Source organism: Lissotriton vulgaris, chromosome 5 (genome assembly GCF_964263255.1).
Source record: "Lissotriton vulgaris chromosome 5, aLisVul1.2, whole genome shotgun sequence".
NCBI classification, from domain to species: domain Eukaryota; kingdom Metazoa; phylum Chordata; class Amphibia; order Caudata; family Salamandridae; genus Lissotriton; species Lissotriton vulgaris.
Genome location: NC_141693.1, coordinates 785,900,010 through 785,922,466, shown reverse-complemented (window position 1 = coordinate 785,922,466; position 22,457 = coordinate 785,900,010). Strand labels below are relative to the sequence as shown.

General features: G+C 46.0%; 1 protein-coding gene across 2 annotated transcripts in view; it reads left to right on the top strand.

Moving 5' to 3' along the window:
* Positions 1 to 22,457, top strand: part of PALD1 (phosphatase domain containing paladin 1) — a 1,202,673-nt gene that overhangs the window by 630,677 nt on the left and 549,539 nt on the right. For both annotated transcript variants that reach the window (XM_086922256.1, XM_086922257.1), the window contains exons 8-9: positions 3,651 to 3,802; positions 16,449 to 16,545. In XM_086922256.1, coding sequence (XP_086778382.1) covers positions 3,651 to 3,802; positions 16,449 to 16,545 — 249 coding nt within the window. The remainder of the gene's footprint in view (positions 1 to 3,650; positions 3,803 to 16,448; positions 16,546 to 22,457) is intronic.

Genomic DNA, 22,457 nt, shown 5'->3' with positions numbered 1-22,457 from the left:
AATATTCTTTAACGTCCTGCTTAGTATTGTGCCCTGGCCTTTGCACATTCCTAATACATCATCAAATGGGCTGGATTTTTCTCCTGGAACAGTGGCAACCTGATTTGCATCCTAATAGTTGAAGGTGACCCCTCCTATGCAGCAATGCTCCCTCCCAGACACTGATAAGCTGGGGCTGAAAGAAGGAGAGCTGCTTGTCCTTTGAAGGTCCCCTTCCCATACTCCTGGCAGCCCTGCACATGCCTGCTAGGCCTAGAAGAGAGGTGCCCCTCCCCTGGGCCTCACGTTCCTGCAACACCAGTGCGAGGCCCATGTCAGGGGGGGCACTATCACGAATCAGAGTGTGGTGGGTTGAGCTCTGGGACCTGTGCAGCCGCCCATGCCTAGCACAGGCCCCGTGTGTGTGCTAGGCCTTTAAATCTTGTGAATGTGTGCTTAAACAGACACACACACCTACAAGGCTATGTTTATATAACCTCAGTAATGCTAGGACCTCCACCCAGCGCCATGCGACCGCCTCCTGCAATGCCTGGCAGAAATAGATTAATTATTTCAGACTTCAGAGGTGCCTGAAAGGCGAGCATACCTAAAACTTCTCCTTTGCAGGATAACCTGACCTGAGTCCCAAAAAACCTTAAATTTAACAAAAGTGTCGGGACACCGGGATAGTCGTCAGACAACCATGCCTGTCTATGAAAATCCGGGATTCCTGGTCCCCTTTCCCTGTTCCCATTGTCGGTTCTCTCATGATGCATGCCCCCTCGTCTCGGGCGAGCACCATGGAGGCGGCACTGCGCCGTTTTCCTACCATCCCCCTTGGTTCCCTGTACCACACTGGTGGTTTCGGTGGGGTAGGTTTTGAGGGGGGCTTCTTCTCCTCAGTGGCTGTCTTTGAGGACTCGCTGTCTTGCGTGGGACAGGTGGCTATGGAGCCCTCCATCCTTCCTGGGTATGTTAATGTGATGGTGGATGAGATTTTTTCCTGAAGTTCTACATGTTGAATCAAGCGTTGATTTTTTGCAAGGAGAGTTGTCATGTCTCGTCATGTTCACAGGAAACAAAGACCCACTTGCCACTTTCTTAGATCATTTTTTTACGTCGAACCTGGGCAGCGCATGCGCTGTGAGGCATTCTGTACTGAGGTATGGCATAGAAGCACCACCCTTGTCCCGCCTATCTTTTCAACTGGCTCCTGTTACTGTCATTGCAAAATCATTGTTTTTCACTTGTGAATAGGCTTAGCAGTCCCTCATTTCTACTGCCTTCTCTGCAAGTGTAACCTCCCAAAGAGGACTGGATCTTTTACTGATGCTGTTAAACAGTATGCTTTATAAGTCGATGAGCACTATATATTTTTGGGGGTTTGCCAGCTCTGGCAATCTGTTGCCTCTGCTCGCACTTCCTCCCCCGCCCCCACCCCCCTCCCTCCAGTCATTGCTGCACTTAATCTCCCCAACACCACCACCTCCATTCCTCCCTGTTTTATTATTCCTCAATTTGTTTCCCTTACATGTCGTGCATTCTTTTAGCGCAGCGCCCGTTTAACGAGCGCCGCATGTCGCTGCATCTACCCCTTCCACAAAGCAATGAAAGGGTGTACTACCACATGCTGTTACTAGGTGTCCATGTGGAGTTATACACGGACCTCTTTAGCAGCATAAGGCACACCCACTCCTGAAGTCTAAGTCAATGCCCATGCAGAGCAAGGTGCGAGTAATCACCGCAATAATTCGACCAACTATGACATACGCTTCACCAGTTTGGAGTGGCTGCCGCCCACAGCTGCGGAAGGACCTACAAATACTTCAGAGCAAGGCCTTACGGATTGCAGCAGGTGCTCCCATGTTCACACGAACAGCAGACCTCCACAGAGACCTAGGCATCGAGATGCTGGACGACCATCTCCTCAAACTCAACAGGACATTCTACAAAGGACTGGATCAAAAAGAAAACCCACTGATCCGGAAACTTGCAGATATCGCTACAAACCCATTTGACCGCTATCCGCGTCCCATTGAAGCGCTAACCTTGCGAACCTGAAACAGCAACGCAGCATCCAAAAACTCATTACTGCCTGAAGGCAAACGCCGGCAGATACGCAAAACTCACCGCTGCCCTGATGGCATAACAGCCTCGGCAAGCACCTAAAACCCGCTCACTGCCGGCTGGCATTATAGCCGCGGCAGGCACCCAAACCTCAACACTAACAGAAGGATCTACACGGACAAAGACGAGACTCTCGAAGGAAACATGCTGACAATTCTGCAAACACTACTGACCGCTACCCGCGGCCCATCACTGAGCTGACCATGTGATGCAACCTCAACTGTGACAAAGCGTCACACACCAATAAGACAACCTAAACAGCGACTACAAAATTCCACACGAATATGGAGTAATGAGGCTATTGCCTCGGTATCCAAAAACTCACCACTGTCAGAAGGTATCTGACAGGAGAAGACAAGAATCAGGCCGAGCATAAGGCACTGCCCCCACAGGGACACCTAGTGACCGCCTGTGCTACTGCACCCTTTCTTTGCTTCGTGAATTTGTGTTCCTTCTTGCTTGTGTTTGGCCTCGTGGAAAGAAAGATTTGCAATGCAATTGCTCTCGCATTACTGAAAGTTTGAGCTATTGGCATTGCATTATTATTAGCTACGCCAATAGCTAAAACTTTCAGCAATACGAGACCTATTGCATTTCAAATGCTTGTTAAAGTTTGTAATTATTGTATCTGGAAGAGATTATTAAAGTTTGTAATTAGTGTATCTGGAAGAGATTAAAGCAAGAAAACCCGAACACTGATATTCTTCCACCTATTATTTGCTTTTAGTCAAAAGAGTACTTATGGTTTGACAGACATTAGGTGTTTTTGCCTTTTTTTTCTCACATAGTAGAGGGTACATGGGAGCTGGGTTGCCATGTGAAAAGAGCAGAGGATCACATGGAGCAAATGTCCTTGCCTACGCAAGGCCATCAGTTCTATCAATTTAAGTGTAATCTGTGTCTTGCAAAGGTATTTCATCTCTTCCCCAGGAACATCAGGGTCCTAAAAAGTGATCTCATGTAGAGATCGGGGCAATCAACAGATTTGTTTATATTTTAGTTGTAGTGAGGATTTTCTGTATAAGCTAGAATAATTTTTGTAGCTCTTGGCTTGCACACCTTCGATGTCCACCATAGGTCCAGGTGAACAGGATCCATGCTTACTTTTTAAGAAATTCACAATCTATGATAGTGAGATTTATTTAGGATCACAGTTTGCAAATTTGTAAATATCCTGAAATTCTGGCATGGATTTGGCCCTATGGGCCTACATTAGACAAACCTCATTTAGATTTATGACATGAATTTATTTTATGTTGATCATCAAATTATGGCAGGTATTCATCTCTCCTGGAAGCATATTGAACCTCCATTCTACCTCTTGTGCTTAAGGTATAAAATAAAAATATATAACTCAACATGTCAAATTGTTTTTGCTCTTAATAAAGCAATAAAACAGTTCAATTTGTGGCCACTTGAAAGCATCAGCAATGTACAGGTTATTGATTTATACATGGTTTCAGCAGCTGATCATGCAGATGTGCCTTTTTACATTGAAACAAATGCTTGTTAGATTTTACATGTGACCTTGTTTTTGTTTGAAGGAGAGCCCAAACATGCTGCTGCTTCAGGACTCCAGCAGGCCGCTCCCAGCGTTGCTCTTCAGCTGCCAGACTGGCGTAGGCAGGACCAATCTGGCTATGATTCTAGGCACACTGGTGCTGTATCACCGAAAGGGAACTACAGAAAACCAGGAGTAAGTATTATGTAGATACATGACTTCGAGAAATTAGGAGAATCGATTTCTGTTTTGGGGGAAGAAGCAGGGGCAGCTCTAGGCTCATGGCGGCCCTGGGCAGAGAGCGTAGGTAGGGGGCCCCGGGAGAGGGGGTCCGGGGGGGGGGGGGGGGGGGGGGCAGAGCGCCGAGGCCAGTGAGGGGGGGGGGTCAGGGTGTTTGGAAGTGGAACAGAGCGGAGGCCATCAAATTCCTGCCAGGGGCCACCACACAACTATGTATCCATCTTCAGAGGATTATTATATTAAGGATAAATATTGGCGTGGTGTCCCCTGGGGTTTGGTGGCCCTGTGCCTAAGGCCGCCCCTGGAAGGAGGCTGAAATTATTACATTTCGTTTTTGGTACAGTATTAGACAGTATTTGCATGCCTTCAAGAGACAGAAAATCCCCAACCCTACATCCCTATAATTTGCTTTCACAAAGTGAAAAAGATGTGACCCGTGACGTGAAAGGTGGCTTAATGAGAAAAAGATATGGTGCTTCGCAGAAAACACATAAGGGGCGCATTCCTTTGCAAGTGCCAACACCTTCCTTTTGCATAGTGGAAGCAGTCCATGAAGGCCAGCCTCCGTTGTGCAAATGATTTAGGCCTCACAAGTGCATTGGGTACCAATTAAATCCTTTGCTACTGCTGGGTAGCCATTAACCACTCAGACATTTTCTTGTACATTTTAAAGAAGAGCTGGAAGGCCTTCTTGCCTCCTCCTTCTGTTTCTGATCTATAAGGACTCACAATTTCTCTTGACACGTTGACTAGTTAATTTTCTCCCGAATAAAGCCTGCTTTGTGCAGACAGCAAGAGTTATGAGAAAACCCTTTCATTCATCAGGCACATAGACTCCTGCAAGCCTTTCTTCTAACCCCAAATAATATATGTTTAATAATACATTGACGCCTGTGATCTAGATATAAATCCGTGTCTAATTTTCATATTACAGTCTAGTTGTTACATCAATAGTCAGAAGTAAAAATAAAATGACATAGCTAGTCTACTGTAATAAGGTATTACAATTGAATGTCACAGTCTGCAACAGAGAGGAAGTCTGGACATGGAGCAGAATTACAACTGCTGTTTAAAAACTAAAAGGTAGAACTAGTTTCTCTGATCTTCTGAGATACATTTACCGAAAAATGAACAGTCTTTTACAGAAACAAAATTATTTATTTCTGTATGGTTATAGTTTTAAGGGCTAGAGTTTTTTTTACATAAAAGCAGAAATCTTTCTACATGTCACAATACCGTTTGCAATACAACTGTTTTTCATAAAAATACTTGCACTTTTTGCAACAATGAATTAGTTGCATATTCGGGTTTTCATTTTTGCACTACAGTTTCACATTTATTCTAGATATTTGTAATCATACTTTGTGCTTCCAATGAAGAATCAACCAACCTTTGGTTTAGGTTTTTTGGGAAGAGTGTAATGATGTGATGCTGCATAGTGTGGAGAATAATGCGACAGGAAAGGGCCAAATTATGTGGCAGGGTTGAGTTAATTACGCAGCAAGAAAAAGCAAATTATGCAGCACGATGCAGCACATTTGGTCATAGTGTTGCCTCATTATTTCATCATTTTTAAACGTGGTACTGAATGGGCATTAGGTACACCTCATTAGTGCCAGTTTAACACCCAGATATAGCAATAAGCAACAGTAAGTGACCAGTCCAGCTTTGAAACGGGCCTTCCACTGTGCAGCAACACATTGCACTGCATTTTTAGTAACTTTTGAACCGTTTGAGCTAAAAACTATTGTATTTTTGTTCAAATCTGCAAATTGTATAGTAAATGTGCAAATCTATAATCCTGCAATAATCGCTGCACAATCAAGTTTTTCTAGTGGCCCTGATTGTACGTAATATAATACTCACTGCCATACATTAAAAGTATTTTGCACTTTACTTTAAACTACTGTGACTTTAAAAAGGAACCTCTGAGTTCCATGATCTTACAAAGGAACTCCTCATTTGCTTCCTTCCTTTGTATGGTCGTGAAGCTCCTCTGTGACTTAACGATATCCTTATAATGTACTGCAGGAGCTAGTTTATTAAATATATCCATGCCCACAAGATGTAACAAGGCGGAATAGCCTACCTGCCAGCTGACTATGGATCAGAATGATATTCTGCCTTTGTAAAATTAGTGAGTATTAGTGCACCTGTACAAACGCCGCATCAGTGCCGAAACGTGGATGCAGATGAAAATGATTTATTAGATTCTTCTAAGTTTTGACCAATATTACAGGCCTAGGGTGTTCACATAGACATCTTTTGCAATTATATTTCTGAAATATTCCTAGGGAAAGAACCTCTAGCTTCCCTGCAAAGTAGAGTTTATATACTGCAATTTTAGGACCAATCTTTGTTTCAGAAAGCACTGTTTTCAGTTAATTTAAGAAAACTGTTGTCAGAATCCCATTCAGAGGGCTACGGGTCCAGCAGGAGTTATTGGGCCCAACCAAGGTGGTTTTTGCCATTTAGTCCTGGTGTCCCTAGGGGAAACATTGGTTACATTGTGGTGCTCACACAGCAATGCCTTTTCACCTTAGGCATTACAATGACTTACGCTGGATGGTGCTCTTAAGCTAAGGAATAGTATGATTTACTATTCCAACACCCTCCCTACTGTAAAGTAGGCTGGAGTTGAAATAGTAAATCATACTATTCCTAAGTCCAGGGCTAACCAGTATAAGTCGTTGTAACGACTTGCATTGTAATGCCTGCGTTGTAAAGGTATTGCGGTGTGAACACCGCAATGTAACATCGTATATTCTTCCCGAGGCCCACTCTACTATTGATCCCACTCATTTGTAGAAAGCGCCCCCTTCTGCACTGGACTCTCAATTGGTAAAGTTGCACAAGCTGTCAAAGTTCCTTCAGACGGAAATACAGAAACAGATTAGTGAAGAAGGCTCATGACTCAATGTGCAAGCAGCGCACACAATAAATCAATGTCCAGTCAAATAATTATTTTTTATAAAAGAAGTATTTTAATACTAAATCTGCACATGCCAAAAGTAAACGACATTCAACACAGTCCCCCTTGAGGTAGGCACCCTAGTAGTTGTCACAGTGGTGGCTGGATTGTACCGAGGGTAGTGGTGCAGGCACAAAAAGAAATTGACCTACCTTTCCAACTTGCCATGCGATGTCGCCCTTCTTCGGGTGTCTTCTCTCCTCGTGGAAGCTCCGGACCAAGAAACTGCACTGCCCAATCCTGGAGCTGTCCTCACAGCAAGAGAGCAGTTCCAGGATTGGAATCCGCAGGCTCTCTCAGTGCGCCTAAGAAAACTGGAGGACTGCGAGTTCCCTACCCCAGCTGTCAAAGACAGCTAGGTTAGAGAATTTTAAAATGTGCATGTCTGGCTGGCTGTCCCAAGACGGCCGGCCAAAAAGACATGTGCATTTTAAACCGCATACCTCCCTGCTATTGCTACTCTGAAGCACTAGCCCTGCCCTGTCCTGTCACTTAGTTTGGGATGGGGTGCCGAAAAATAAAAAGGTTATAAATAAACTTTTTGACCATTTTATTTTCAGCTCTGAGGCTTGGGCGACGACGCTCCTCCGCTCAAATAGAGGAGCCTCTACTGAGTTGTCATGCCCCCTCGGGCTACCAAGTTCCCATGTAAAAGGTGTGTTGTTATTCCCCACTCACATGTGGAACATCTAGGGCAAGTCAACTACTAGGCCCTGTTCAATGGGTTTTCCTCTCTTAGACTTAATCAATGAGGTGTATTCACTTAGAGTCAAGTATGGTTGCAAAATCCAAAGGCAGTATATCCTGTGGGGCTTGGTAGTCCCAGTTCACAGCTTACCCGCTCTGACGGTACGGGAAACATCCTTTACGACGCAACTTTTACCACGCAGTGCCTTTACAACGCAGGTTTTTCAGTGCAAGTCATTACAACAAATTGCGCTGGGGGCGCTGTAGGATAGGTAATAGTTTAATTTACTATCCAACACCTTCCCTACTATCCACGGGGACTGGAGTTGGAATAGTAAATTAAACTATTCACTATCCAGCACCCCCAACGCAAGCCGTTGTAACGACTTGCACTGAAAAACCTGTGTTGTAACAATGTACATCCGGCGGTACACACTCTGGCAGCGTTCCTGGCCCAGATAGGCAAAGTCAAACTGCACGCGTTCATACGTGCAGCTCCTGGCAGCTACCTGACGATCGGAGTTGCTGTGGCTCCAGCCACATGTAGTAAGTCTGTTCTTCCTTGCTCAGGAATAGAAGGAAGTCTCCTCGCTCTTGTGGGGCTCCAACTGTGTCTCCTGGGTCCTTGGATCTCCTTGTATACAGTGCCTCCCTCGTCTTGGTTGCAGCAACAATTTGGCTCACAGGTGACAACCTCCAGCCACATCACTTCGAGTGGCCCCTCGATGGCATGTGGGGTCAATGAACTTCATTGTCCAGTTATGCTGGCCTCAGATTGCCTGTATTGCGGGCCCTCATGGCATACAGGGCCACAACAACTTCTCCACCCATGGGTGACGGCGCAATTGATACAACAGAGTCTCTCAGCACATGGCGGACCCTCCTGGCATAGTGTGTCACCAACTTCCACAACGTTGCACATGGGGAATGGCCCGATCGATGCGGCACAGCTCCTCACACCTTGCTCAGGAGTCCCACACGTATGGTCTCCTCTCTGGATCTTGCTCTCTCCAACACTCTCCTCTCCCACATGGCACCCCGGTCTTGGTGAGCAGGCAAGTACTGGAGCTCCAGACTCCTGGGCAGGGGATCTTGGTTTCCCTATGTGATGTCCTCTCATCCAGCAGGAAAACTCGCAGGCTAGGCCTCTAGTTTTGGTCACAGGCAGAAGTCTTGTAGAGCTTCTCCATCTCATTCAGCCCGGCTAGCTGCCTGACAGATGACAAAGTATGGGGTCTCAGACTATCCTACTTACAGTTCTTTTCCAGACACAAAATGTGATTTAGGACCTAAACCTTTGAAGTTTCATGTTTGGGTTCGGTGTGTCCCAGCAGGCGGAACTATGAAGCTGATTAACCAACAAAAAGTTTAATGGGAGTGACCAGAGTTCACTCTTGGAAGTCAACAACAGTGATCTGTGCATCAAAGATTAATCCTGGACCTCAACCCTACCCATTATGATTTGCTTATCAGCCTCATCTCCCTCTTCCTCAATCAAAGAGCTCTTTGAAATGCACAGGGAGAGCTGGAATCTCCCTCATACAGTGCTTTTCACACCAAGCTTACAGGGATGCAGCAATATACTATTATGTCTAGGGGAGATTCCTCTACTCATCATGTTTTCCCCCAGGCAGACCTGGGCTTCCCAAAATGGAACCCAAGGTCCTCCTTGTAATTTAGCAGTGCAGGCATTTCTGAACTTAGCATACATTCACAGCGCACACTACTGTCTAGTATTGTTTTGACTATGATCCATGTATACTACCAGCATTTCCACGTGCAGCCCATGCACTGAGTCTGCGCACACTGTTCAATACTAAAGTTTTGCTGTACTGCACTAGAGTGTGTCACCTAAACCACCATTTGTCAGAGCACACACATTTAGCATGTGCACACTGTTCCACACTGGACCCTCTGGGTAGTATATTTCTTGTGTGCTCACATGCACTCAGCACGTTTTCACTGCTCACACACTTGTGCATGTAAATGTGTTTGTATTTATATAGCGCCTTCTACCCAGAGGTCTCGTATCGCTGTATTCATACCGCTGTGGAACCCTTCCTGGCTTTCCTGTGAGATGTCCACTCATGGGCACCCCCAAGGTGAAGCCAGGCATCCAAGCGCTGCTGGGGCAGTTGTGGAGATTAAGCAAGCTATTGCCCAGAGTCACAGAGTGGGACCCATGATTAGACTAGGCACCGAGGCGAGAATTATCAGGTCCGGGGAGATTGAGTCCAAGAGCCGCCAAGGCGGGAATTGAACCCTGGTCCTGGGCCAGATGTCGGCATCAGGGTCTGCCGCTCTAACCATTGAGCCACGCTTCTCCACAACTGATGTAGACCAAGAGTGAGTTAAACATACTGAGCAGGACATTTAAAAAGGTGAGTGAGCCTGTAGGTCTCACTCCAATGACACAGGGTAAAAAGGACCTGGTCATTACTAGTAATCATCACAAGATATGCTGCCACCACCACGCTTCAGCTGTCTAACACCTGGTGAAGGCACTATGATGGTAGCACTTTCGGTGCCCCTACCGGTCCAACAAGACCGCAGTCCATGAGACAGGCCTTTGTCATAGTGCACATGCATGATCCATGTTTGCCTATGACTAACAAAATAACCATGAGGGATCCACACAATACTGTGGGACTCAGGGCAGTTGTACGCGTCTTTACCAAGTAGAAGACTTTTCTGTCCCAACAGCTGCTAAATTAACAAAACACCTTCCATTCCCCATGTAATTTTTTAATCATGCAGGGGTTTGACCAATGTTATTGGCCAAAAGCTCTTAGAAATGTATAATTCTCCTCCATATTTGTCACTGACCTTTAATGATCAAGCCCAAAAGGCCCATAACCTAAACCACAAAACTTTCTACAACATTTAATGATCTAATTGGCTGCGCACCCGAAATAAACCACCACAAGGTCAGAGAGGAGATTTGTTTAGTTGTCTTTATTCTGCCATGCTGGATACATCACTGCGTGTTACAAAGTATTGATCCCTGTGTTATTGTTTTTATTAACTGCCACTACAACATACTATTCACACAGTACAGTCAAACTATAAGCCTTATTTTTTAGAAAAAATATCTCCTCCTTTATTGTAAAAATTATTTTATATATACAGCGTTAAGAATATATTAGTCAAAACCGTTCATAAAATCTTTTTACAAAAGAGACCACAGATAATGTTATAATAGATTATCTCCCATGTGTGTAGTGATCCACAACAATTCTAATTTAGCACATTATTCCTAGTTAATGAACCAGTTTTATTCACTACTCCATATATAACGGTAGACGATTGTGTGCAACTTGTACATCTAGCAACAAGTCTCCTAGGTAAAAATATACATAAAGAAATTCGTTAAAAGATTTCTGGGGAAAACAATGCAATACAAAACAGTTGTCGACGCGGTGTTTATGTGGACTAAAACTGGTTGACAACACCTTCTTCAGGACAGGCTTTAGATTAAGAACAGTATTGTACACTTTACAATTTATCTTACATTTTCGTAGAAATTCATCTTGTGGAGTACTTCACTTCCTTAAAATTTAGTTCACTATGCAGTCAAGATTTCCTCTTATTTCACTGATAATCCTTAGGTTCAGGATAATTATGGCTTATTCCATTAGTCAAAAGACTGTATCTGGCTGCAGTCTTTCCCTTGATTTAGGGTTATGGCATGGGCCTCCTTAGTTTCTTCTGCATGGTTTCCTAGATGGGTTTAAAGGGTTCCTCTCAGATCTTTTTTTTTTAGTCTTTTACATCGTTGTGTGTATATCCAATTGTAGATAACATGATCTATCAGTGTGTCCTGACTCATTGTGAGGAGCATGAAACCCAAGTCCGTTATAGAGACAGATCTTCAAAACAGATAGCGATAAACACTCTTGCCAGTGGTAAGTCAAGACGCTGGACTGGAGAGTCTCTTCAGTAGGCAGATGCCTGTTGAAGTTTAAGATACACAAGCTCAAGTGTCTCTGCACTGTTATAAACTATGTCAGTGCCACTTTGTTTTGATAGAGGTCAAACCATTGCCCATGTAGGTTCCTTGTATGGAAATGTTGACTATAAGCATCTAAATCCACTTTTTTGCCATTAATTTGTTACTTTCCCAGTAGGCATTGTCATTAACTCATTTGTAACTGTGGTAGGTATATTTTACAGCTTGTGGTCATTACATGTGAGGCGGCTAAATAGCGGTCCATTCTTTTGTAAATATTTACCTTTTCACTGTAGCTGTCCCTTCCAAAATGGTAAACTATTTCCAGAAAACACAGTGGTCAACATTCTTTTCTTTTTATCAGCACTCTTTTATTTTCATTAAAGAAGCACTACATATTTTTTTGATATGCCTTATTTTTCTCCAGTCTAACTTTGAAGCTAAAAGTATGTTTTATTAAAAAAGATATTCTTATGTGATACTTGTAATGTGTCTGAAATATAGCACTGTTTCTGTAAGAGAGCTGAGAAAGTTTGATGTACACAAAACGTCCAGTGATCGTCTCATGCTGAGATTTGCTTCTAACGTTATATTTGTATGGACACTAAAGTAACAGATTGCACCAGAGCATAATACGGATCTATGGCTACCGGGCATATTTTGAAGAAGCAAAGGGGTTGATGGAGAGGGAGTGGATTTTCCATGATTTTACACTGCACATTGCTCACCGAGACCTGGCTGTCTGATCTCTCCCTCCCTGACATCTTGGCTGCCTTGCCACCTAACTACTACATGCTGAATGCCAACCGGCTTACAGCTCGTCGAGGCGGAGGTGTCGCGGCAATCATACGTAAAGATCTTACATTCATTGCGTCTTCCTCGCTATGCCTCCCGAGGTTGAGAACCTTGTCATCAGCCTGGCAACGGAAGCTGGAGCTTTGACCCTCATCGTCTTGTACCGCCCCCCCACCCCCATGCCCTTGTTCCCCGCTGCCCTTAGCGAACAGCTCGCCGCCCTGATAACTTCTTCCGCTCGCATTGCCATGTTTGGCGATTTTAATTACTGGTTTAATCATGCTGATGCCGGTCCTCACACCACCGAATTGTTTGAGGCACTCCTCAGCCTAAATCTGACTCAGCACGTCACCACCCCTACTCACACCGGGGGTCACATTCTGGATCACATCTGGACGCAGGGGGTATCGCTCTCTTGCCCGATCATCTCCCCCTGCGTCTGGTCCGACCACTCGCTGATCGAGTCCTCTATCTCTGTAAAGGGCATGGTTAGGCTTCCTCCTCTGGAGGGTGGGGTCGCTCGGAAATGGAATGCTCTTGATTCCTCTGCCTACCTTTCTTTTCTCGCGGAGACCCAGCCCTTACCCAGCAACACTCCAGGTGTCAACGCATTGGACGCCAATATCGCTCACTGGCTCACGACGGATAGCGACCAATTCGCTCCCCTGTCCCGGTTCCCTTGCTCCCGCCATAGCAAATCCCACAAATGGTTCAACTCAGCTTTGAAATTACAACACCTTGAGCTGCGCCAATTGGAGCGTAGGTGGAGGCGTAATTATCTCAGTACCGACAGGGAGGCGTACGTGCTCGCACGTAAAGAATATAAAAAAGCTATCACTACAACTAAGTCTGCTTTTGTCTCCGAGAGAATGCTAACAGCTCCTAATAAATCAAAAGAGATATTTAAGATCCTCGGCGAATTAACATCAGACGCCAGGACACTCCCGAACCTGGCAGAGTCATGTAATGCCTTAAACACCTTCTTTATTGATAAGATCTTGGCAATCAAAAACTCCATCCCTCATTCCCCTCTCTCAGCTATAGTTGCAGCCTCCCCTATTAATACCTCCATCCTGACTTGTTTCCCTATACTTGACTCCGACTCCCTAGCCAAGCTGGCTACGCGAGTGAAATCCGGCTCCCCCAAGGATTGCTGCCCTCCTTCAGTGCTTCGCGACATCTGTCACACTTTACCGCACTGCATTTTACCCTTACTCAACACCTCCCTCAGCTCCGGCACAGTCCCCAGGTCGTTTAAGGAGGCCTTACTGGTGCCTTTGTTAAAAAAACCTGGCACGGACCCAGTGGTCCTCGCCAATTATCGGCCCATCTCCCTCTTGCCTTGCCTGTCTAAAATCTTGGAGGCAAACGTTACTGCTTGCCTCTCGCAGTTCATCGAGGAGTCCAACTTCCTGGAAATAAACCAGGCCGGCTTTAGACCAGCCCATTCCACCGAGGCTGTGATTCTTGCCGTGTTGGACAACCTCAGAGGCAATGCCGACAGAGGACTTTCTCAGGCACTGGTCCTACTGGATCTGTCGGCGGCATTCGACACGGTGGATCATAACATCCTACTCCACCGTGTCGAGTCAGCCGGAGTCCGTGGGCCTGCCTTGTCCTGGGTCAAGTCTTTCCTAGAGGGAAGATCTCAAGCAGTCAGCTTGGGCCCTTTCAGCGCCACCAGCGCTCCTTCGCTCTGCGGTGTCCCCCAAGGATCATCTTTGTCCCCCCTCCTTTTTAATTTGTATCTTCAACCTCTTATTCACTCCCTGGGTAGATGGGACGTCTCCGTGTTCAATTACGCTGACAACCTACAAATTATTTTCCCCCTCACTTCCCCTGACGCCATCACCAACTTTCAGGCGGTCATGACACACATCCAGCATTGGATGAATCAAAATCAATTAAAGCTCAACCCCGGGAAAACTGAGCTCCTCCTTCCTGGGAGGAGCGCCTCCCACTGGGGCCCCCAGTATTGGCCAAATGAGCTTGGTCCACCGCCTCTTCCTGCTGGCTGTGTAAAGAGCCTTGGGGTCATTATTGACTCTGAGCTCACTCTCAAGGCCCAGGTGAGCGCCGTAACATCTTCCTGCATGTTCCAGCTACACAGGATACGGAAAGTCGCCCACCTCTTGACTCCTGAAGCTTTGTTACAAGTCCTAGTAGCACTGGTGATGTCTTGTTTGGACTTCTCTAATTCCCTGTACCATGGCCTTCCCAAATCCCTGCTGTCTAGGCTACAGATTGTCCAAAACCAGGCCGCCAGACTGGCATTCAAAATTCCAAGATGGCAGTCGGCCAAACCTTTACTACATCAATTACACTGGCTACCAGTCAGCGAAAGAATAGCCTTCAAGGTTTGTTGCCTGGTCTTTATAGCCTTGACTGGCCCCTCCCCCGCTTTCTTGAAGTCCTTGATCACCCCCTAATGTCCCCCCCGCACTTTGAGGTCTACCCACCTTCAGCTTCTGGTCACCCCCCGTTTCAAACTCACCAAACTAGGTGGCCGCAGCTTCACTCACCTGGCTCCCAAGCTGTGGAACTCTCTTCCACTCTCACTTAAGACCTCGTGTTCTCTCTTATCATTTAGGAAATCCTTAAAAACTTTGCTCTTTTCACACCCCCGCTAAGTCCCTCTTGCACAGCCTCAGTGTCCAATCAGCGCCAGGAAACTCATGGTGGCGGTGCGCTCAATAAATTCCCTTTAAACATTAACATTAACATTAACAAAGCTAAACAGGGGAAGCTCTTGTGTAGTCACACTTTCATCCTGGGCCTACACATTATCTTACACCGGCGCTGTCATGGTAGTGAGGGCCTTGCTTTTCCCAGGTGCATATCACCTACGAGACTTTGCGTTATGGGACTGTACATAAAAACAAAAAACAGTCATATTGTTAGTTTTCTGCATACCAGAGTGATCGCCAGGTCATATGCAGGATAGCATATGGTTTAGTAAGCCTTATAAGATTATTGCAAGTCATCAAAGTGTTTCTTGACCGAATCAAAGAATGGTCTTAAAAAACAGAATCCTGAGTTTATCAATAGCAAAGCAATACCCAGCAACTCTGATATTGAGTTTGTATATTTGACAGGGCAAGACAAGACATTTTAGACTGTGGAGGTGAAAGTTATAATTAAAAATACACAAAAAATTAGCCATAAAAATCCAGATTTTACAGGCAGCGAGACACAGGGTGTTGCATTAGCTTCTGCACCCCTTGTTCCACCTCCTATTTATGTCCCAAATTGAGTCTAAATTTCTGAAATAGATTAATTTTTTGAATTGTGCTGCGATCTGTGGACGTCCCCACTCAACCACATTATCTGAAATCAGAGCTACTTTATAGCTAGTATAATATTAGAAGATTATTGGTGCTTGTAAATTCAGAAAGATGTACATAGGTAGATTCTTTTTTCAACAAAATGGAAGTAGGACCACTTCATGGCACCATGCGACATGAGGACGCCTTTGATAAAATGTGTCTTAGGAGATCTATAGATCACAGTCAGAGCCATTGGTATAAAGAGATTGCACTCTTTGCCTTTTTCCACATATTTATGGATCACCAAAGTTGCCACATAATATACTTATTATCTGTTGCATAATTTGCATATATCTACAAAAAATATTGACCCTAACTGATAATAGTCACAAAGTTACTAATAAAAAAACGTGCAACACTTGGTGCTGCTCCATGGCGGATCCCAGGGATAAGTTAGCTGGTCCCTTTTCAGTTGGTCAATGCAGATGTTAAACTGGTACACATGAAGGGACATATCTGCTCAGACTCCTTTAATGTGTGTTGAAATGACCAAATGGTGAAATAATACTGCCACAGAATGGGCTGCATAATGTTGCTTAATTTGTATTTTCTTTCTGCAGTAGTTAGTCCACCCCTACCACATAATTTGGTAATCCTCTGTCGCATTATTCTAGCAGCCCCGGCTCTAATCTCCATAGCCATTCTCGTACCTTTCAAACGGAGGAGACTTCATTATTATGGCTGAACTGATAGTGCCACTGTAAATTTATTAGGGCAACCGCAGCTGTCAATTTTTGTCTGCCGATGTTGATGCCATGCTGATGATCACTACTTGTTAAATATTTTAATGTTTGCAGTGACGTGAATTAATAGAGTAGTATGGAAGTAACATGATTTATACATTTACAATAATAGATTTTATCTTTGTCACAGAACGAACACTATTCATAACTCTGTGCCACAGAAGCGTTTCCAGGTTGTCCAGAGGTTCATTGATATGGTACCCAATGGCCAGAAGGTAGTGGAGGAGGTAAGTGCTTACATCTGTATTTATATGTAGCACTGAATTTGGACAATCACTCATGAAAACAATCTGGTATAGCCCACAGTTCTACATACCAAGGACAGTCTTAACAATATTGTGTGTTTTTTTTACAATTATTTTTCAGTTCACCATTACACTCGTAGGGGCCTATTCAATTAAAGTGTATCTCACTGCGTGGATTAAACCCCTTGTGTTCCGATTGTGGTTAAATGCCTTTTCTGTAGATTCTATGTATATTAAAATAAATTGCAATAATCTAGAAAGTAAAAAGAAGAGAAAATGTAACTTCAAATTAATCAATGTTTAAAACCACATTTGGCACAACTTTTCCTTTCTGTAACAGTTCACAGGCAAAAAAATACCCTTTATGATTTATTCCGTGCAAGCCACTGACATTTTAACCACTTACTTTTTAGAACATGGTAGTGGAAACTCCCAAAAAACAGTGCTTTAGAATTTCTAATACTGTAGGTCAGCTGTAGCAAAGCGGTTTTGTAGGGGACCGTCCTAAGTCAAACTTTTTTTTCAGTTCACACAACACATTGATTCACTGGCTGAGATTCAAGTGATTCAATTGGTCCTGCTGATCACCCGCAGAGAATAGTGGCATAAAACAAAATGGCGGAGATCCCCTGTAGAATATGATAAAGGGTCCCCACCTCTCATGTATCTTAGAGATATTCTTTGCTATTTGGCTGAATCAGTGCCCCCTTGAAGGGTTGTGGCCCTCCTGCACCGCGAGTGCTGCAGGGCCTGAATTATGCCCTCTGACAGAGGTTCGAGAAATGATGGTAATGAAGCCATTCTTTGAGGTTAGCAACCACTCAGATGTCTGGAGTCTCTGAGAAACGTGAGCGAGCTTAAGTGTAATTGAAATGAAAACTCCATATGATCCTTGGAATGTGCTTTTCCTTTGTGGGTTGTGCCACGCCGCAGCCGAGCAAGGGAAAATCGATGTACATAATTTAAACCTTTCTCTATGTATGTTTTCAGCAACAATGATGGGATTTCCATACACACACTGGATACAGGGAAACTTCATTTATGAACAGATGTTTTCATTCGACAAAGTTGAGTGCTGAAATCGCTAAATGCATTGATCAGAAATTAAATATGTATATTGGTATTTATCATGATGTGGCTTCTTTTCCAAATGATTGTTTCAATGAGAGAGAGTGACCTGTATTTTAGGTAGCGTGGCCCTTCAATTGTGAACTTGAATGCCAAAATACATAAAGGCTCGATGGATTGTGAAACCTCAAACTATCCCAAGAATCCGAAAAATGTGAGCTCGAAAGCCAATTAATTTCTCCCTTTTCCAATGATAATGGTCGGTGGTAGCAGTGTGACGGTGGTTGCAGCTTGCAGTCTCTGATGAGGGTCGGTGGTAACAGTGGGACAGTGGTTGCTGTCTGATGATGGTTGGTGGTAGCAGTGTGACAGTGGTTGCAGTCTCTGATGATGGTTGGGGGTAGCAGTGTGACTGTGGTTGCAGCCTCTGATGATGGTTGGTGGTAGCAGTGTGATGGTGGTTACAGGTTGCAGTCTCTGATGATGGTTAGTGGTAGCAGTGTGAGGGTGGTTGCAGGTTGCAGTCTCTGGTGGTTGGTGGTAGCAGTGTGACGGTGGTTGCAGCCTCTGATGATGGTTGGTGGTAGCAGCGTGACAGTGGTTGCAGTCTCTGATGATGGTTGATGTTAGCAGTGTGACAATGGTTGCAACCTCTGATGATGGTTGGTGGTAGCAGTGTGGCAATGGTTGTAGTCATGATTATGGTTGGTGGTAGCAGTGTGACGGTGGTTGCAGCCTCTGATGATGGTTGGTGGTAGCAGTGTGATGGTGGTTGCAGCCTCTGATGATGGTTGGTGGTTGCAGCGTGACAGTGGTTGCAGTCTCTGATGATGGTTGGTGGTAGCAGTGTTACGGTGGTTACAGGTTGCAGCCTCTGATGATGCTTGGTGGTAGCAGTGTGACCGTGGTTACAGCCTCTGATGATGGTTGGTGGTAGCAGCGGGACAGTGGTTGCAGTCTCTGATGATGGTTGGTGGTAGCAGTGTGACTGTGGGTGCAGGTTGCAGTCTCTGATGATGGTTGGTGGTAGCAGTATGACGGTGGTTACAGGTTGTAGTCTCTGATGATGGTTGGTGGTAGCAGTGTGACGGTGGTTACAGTCTCTGATGATGTTTGGTGGTAGCAGTGTGACTGTGGGTGCAGGTTGCAATCTCTGATGATGGTTGGTGGTAGCAGTGTGTCAGTGGTTACAGGTTGCAGTCTCTGATGATGGTTCGTGGTAGCAGTGTGAATGTGGTTGGAGTCTCCGATGATGGTTGGTGGTAGCAGTGTGACTGTGGGTGCAAGTTGCAGTCTGACGATGGTTGGTGGTAGCAGTGTGACTGGTTGCAGGTTGCAGTCTCTGATGATGGTTGGTGGTAGCAGTGTGACTGTGGTTACAGGTTGCAGCCTCTGATGATGCTTGGTGGTAGCAGTGTGACCGTGGTTGCAGCCTCTGATGATGGTAGCAGTGTGACAGTGGTTGCAGTCTCTGATGATGGTTGGTGGTAGCAGTGTGACAGTGGTTACAGGTTGCAGTCTCTGATGATGGTTGGTGGTAGCAGTGTGACGGTGGTTGCGGTCTCTGATGATGGTTGGTGGTAGCAGTGTGACTGTGGGTGCAGGTTGCAGTCTCTGATGATGGTTGGTGGTAGCAGTGTGACGGTGGTTACAGGTTGCAGTCGGATGATGGTTGGTGGTAGCACTGTGAGTGTGGTTGCAGGTTGCAGTCTCTGATGATGGTGGTAACAGTGGGACAGTGGTTGCTGTCTGATGATGGTTGGTGGTAGCAGTGTGACAGTGGTTGTAGTCACTGATGATGGTTGGTGGTAGAAGTTTGACAGTGGTTGCAGTCTCTGATGATGGTTGGGGTAGCAGTGTGACGGTGGTTGCAGCCTCTAATGATGGTTGGTGGTAGTAGTGTGACAGTGGTTACAGGTTGCAGTCTCTGATGATGGTTGGTGGTAGCAGTGTGAGGGTGGTTGCAGGTTGCAGTCTCTGATGGTTGGTGGTAGCAGTGTGACGGTGGTTGCAGCCTCTGATGATGGTTGGTGGTAGCAGCGTGACGGTGGTTGCAGTCTCTGATGATGGTTGGTGGTAGCAGTGTGGCAATGGTTGTAGTCATGGTGATGGTTGGTGGTAGAAGTGTGATAGTGGTTGCAGTCTCTGATGATGGTTGGTGGTAGCAGTGTGACGGTGGTTGCAGCCTCTGATGATGGTTGGTGGTAGCAGTGTGACGGTGGTTGCATCCTCTGATGATGGTTGGTGGTTGCAGCGTGACAGTGGTTGCAGTCTCTGATGATGGTTGGTGGTAGCAGTGTGACGGTGGTTACAGGTTGCAGCCTCTGATGATGCTTGGTGGTAGCAGTGTGACAGTGGTTGCAGCCTCTGATGATGGTTGGTGGTAGCAGTGTGACGGTGGTAGCAGCCTCTGATGATGGTTGGTGGTAGCAGTGTGACGGTGGTTGCAGCCTCTGATGATGGTTGGTGGTAGCAGCGTGACGGTGGTTTCAGCCTCTGATGATGGTTGGTGGTAGCAGCGTGACGGTGGTTGCAGTCTCTGATGATGGTTGGTGGTAACAGTGTGACGGTGGTTGCAGCCTCTGATGATGGTTGGGGGTAGCAGTGTGACGGTGGTTGCAGCCTCTGATGATGATTGGTGGTAGCAGCGTGACAGTGGTTGCAGTCTCTGATGATAGTTGGTGGTAGCAGTGTGACGGTGGTTGCAGGTTGCAGTCTCTGATGATGGTTGGTGGTAGCTGTGTGAGAGTGGTTTCAGTCTCTGATGATGGTTGGTGGTAGCAGTGTGATTGGTTGCATGTTGCAGTCTCTGATGATGATTGGTGGTAGCTGTGTGAGGGTGGTTGCAGTCTCTGATGATGGTTGGTGGTAGCAGTGTGACGGTGGTTGCAGTCCCTGATGATGGTCGGTGGTAGCAGTGTGACGGTGGTTGCAGTCTCTGATGATGGTTGGTGGTAGCAGTGTGACGGTGGTTTCAGTCTCTGATGATGGTCGGTGGTAGCAGTGTGTGGTAGCAGGTTGCAGTCTCTAATGATGGTCGGTGGTAGCAGTGTGACGCTGGTTGCAGTCTCTGATGATGGTTGGTGGTAGCAGTGTGACAGTGGTTGCTGTCTGATGATGGTTGGTGGTAGCAGTGTGACAGTGGTTGTAGTCACTGATGATGGTTGGTGGTAGCAGTGTGACGGTGGTTGCAGTCCCTGATGATGGTCGGTGGTAGCAGTGTGACGGTGGTTGCAGTCTCTGATGATGGTTGGTGGTAGCAGTGTGACGGTGGTTTCAGTCTCTGATGATGGTTGGTGGTAGCAGTGTGACAGTGGTTGCTGTCTGATGATGGTTGGTGGTAGCAGTGTGACAGTGGTTGTAGTCACTGATGATGGTTGGTGGTAGCAGTGTGACGGTGGTTGCAGTCCCTGATGATGGTCAGTGGTAGCAGTGTGACGGTGGTTGCAGTCTCTGATGATGGTTGGTGGTAGCAGTGTGACGGTGGTTTCAGTCTCTGATGATGGTCGGTGGTAGCAGTGTGTGGTAGCAGGTTGCAGTCTCTAATGATGGTCGGTGGTAGCAGTGTGACGCTGGTTGCAGTCTCTGATGATGGTTGGTGGTAGCAGTGTGACTGTGGTTTCAGTCACTGATGATGGTCGGTGGTAGCAGTGTGTGGTAGCAGGTTGCAGTCTCTGATGATGGTTGGTGGTAGCAGTGTGACTGGTTGCATGTTGCAGTCTCTGATGATGATTGATGGTAGCAGTCTGACTGGTTGCATGTTGCAGTCTCTGATGATGATTGGTGGTAGCAGCGTGACGGTGGTTGCAGGTTGCAGTCTCTGATGATGGTTGGTGGTAGCTGTGTGAGGGTGGTTGCAGTCTCTGATGATGGTTGGTGGTAGCAGTGTGACTGGTTGCAGGTTGCATTCTCTGATGATGGCTGGTGGTAGCAGTGTGACGGTGGTTGCAGTCTCTGATGATGGTCGGTGGTAGCAGTGTGACGGTGGTTGCAGTCTCTGATGATGGTTGGTGGTAGCAGTGTGACGGTGGTTTCAGTCTCTGATGATGGTCGGTGGTAGCAGTGTGTGGTAGCAGGTTGCAGTCTCTGATGATGGTTGGTGGTAGCAGTGTGACTGGTTGCATGTTGCAGTCTCTGATGATGATTGATGGTAGCAGTGTGACTGGTTGCATGTTGCAGTCTCTGATGATGATTGGTGGTAGCAGTGTGAGGGTGGTTGCAGTCTCTGATGATGGTTGGTGGTTGCAGTGTGACTGGTTGCAGGTTGCATTCTCTGATAATGGCTGGTGGTAGCAGTGTGACGGTGGTTGCAGTCTCTGATGATGGTCTGTGGTAGCAGTGTGTGGTAGCAGGTTGCAGTCTCTGATGATGGTTGGTGGTAGCAGTGTGACTGGTTGCATGTTGCAGTCTCTGATGATGATTGATGGTAGCAGTGTGACTGGTTGCATGTTGCAGTCTCTGATGATGATTGGTGGTAGCAGTGTGACGGTGGTTGCATGTTGCAGTCTCTGATTATGGTTGGTGGTAGCTGTGTGAGGGTGGTTGCAGTCTCTGATGATGGTTGGTGATAGCAGTGTGACTGGTTGCAGGTTGCATTCTCTGATGATGGCTGGTGGTAGCAATGTGACGGTGGTTGCAGCCTCTGATGATGGTCGGTGGTAGCATTGTGACAGTGGTTGCAGTCTCTGATGATGGTTGGTGGTAGCAGTGTGACGGGGTTGCAGTCTCTGATGATGGTCGGTGGTAGCAGTGTGTGGTAGCAGGTTACAGTTTCTAATGATGGTTGGTGGTAGCAGTGTGACTGGTTGCAGGTTGCATTCTCTGAT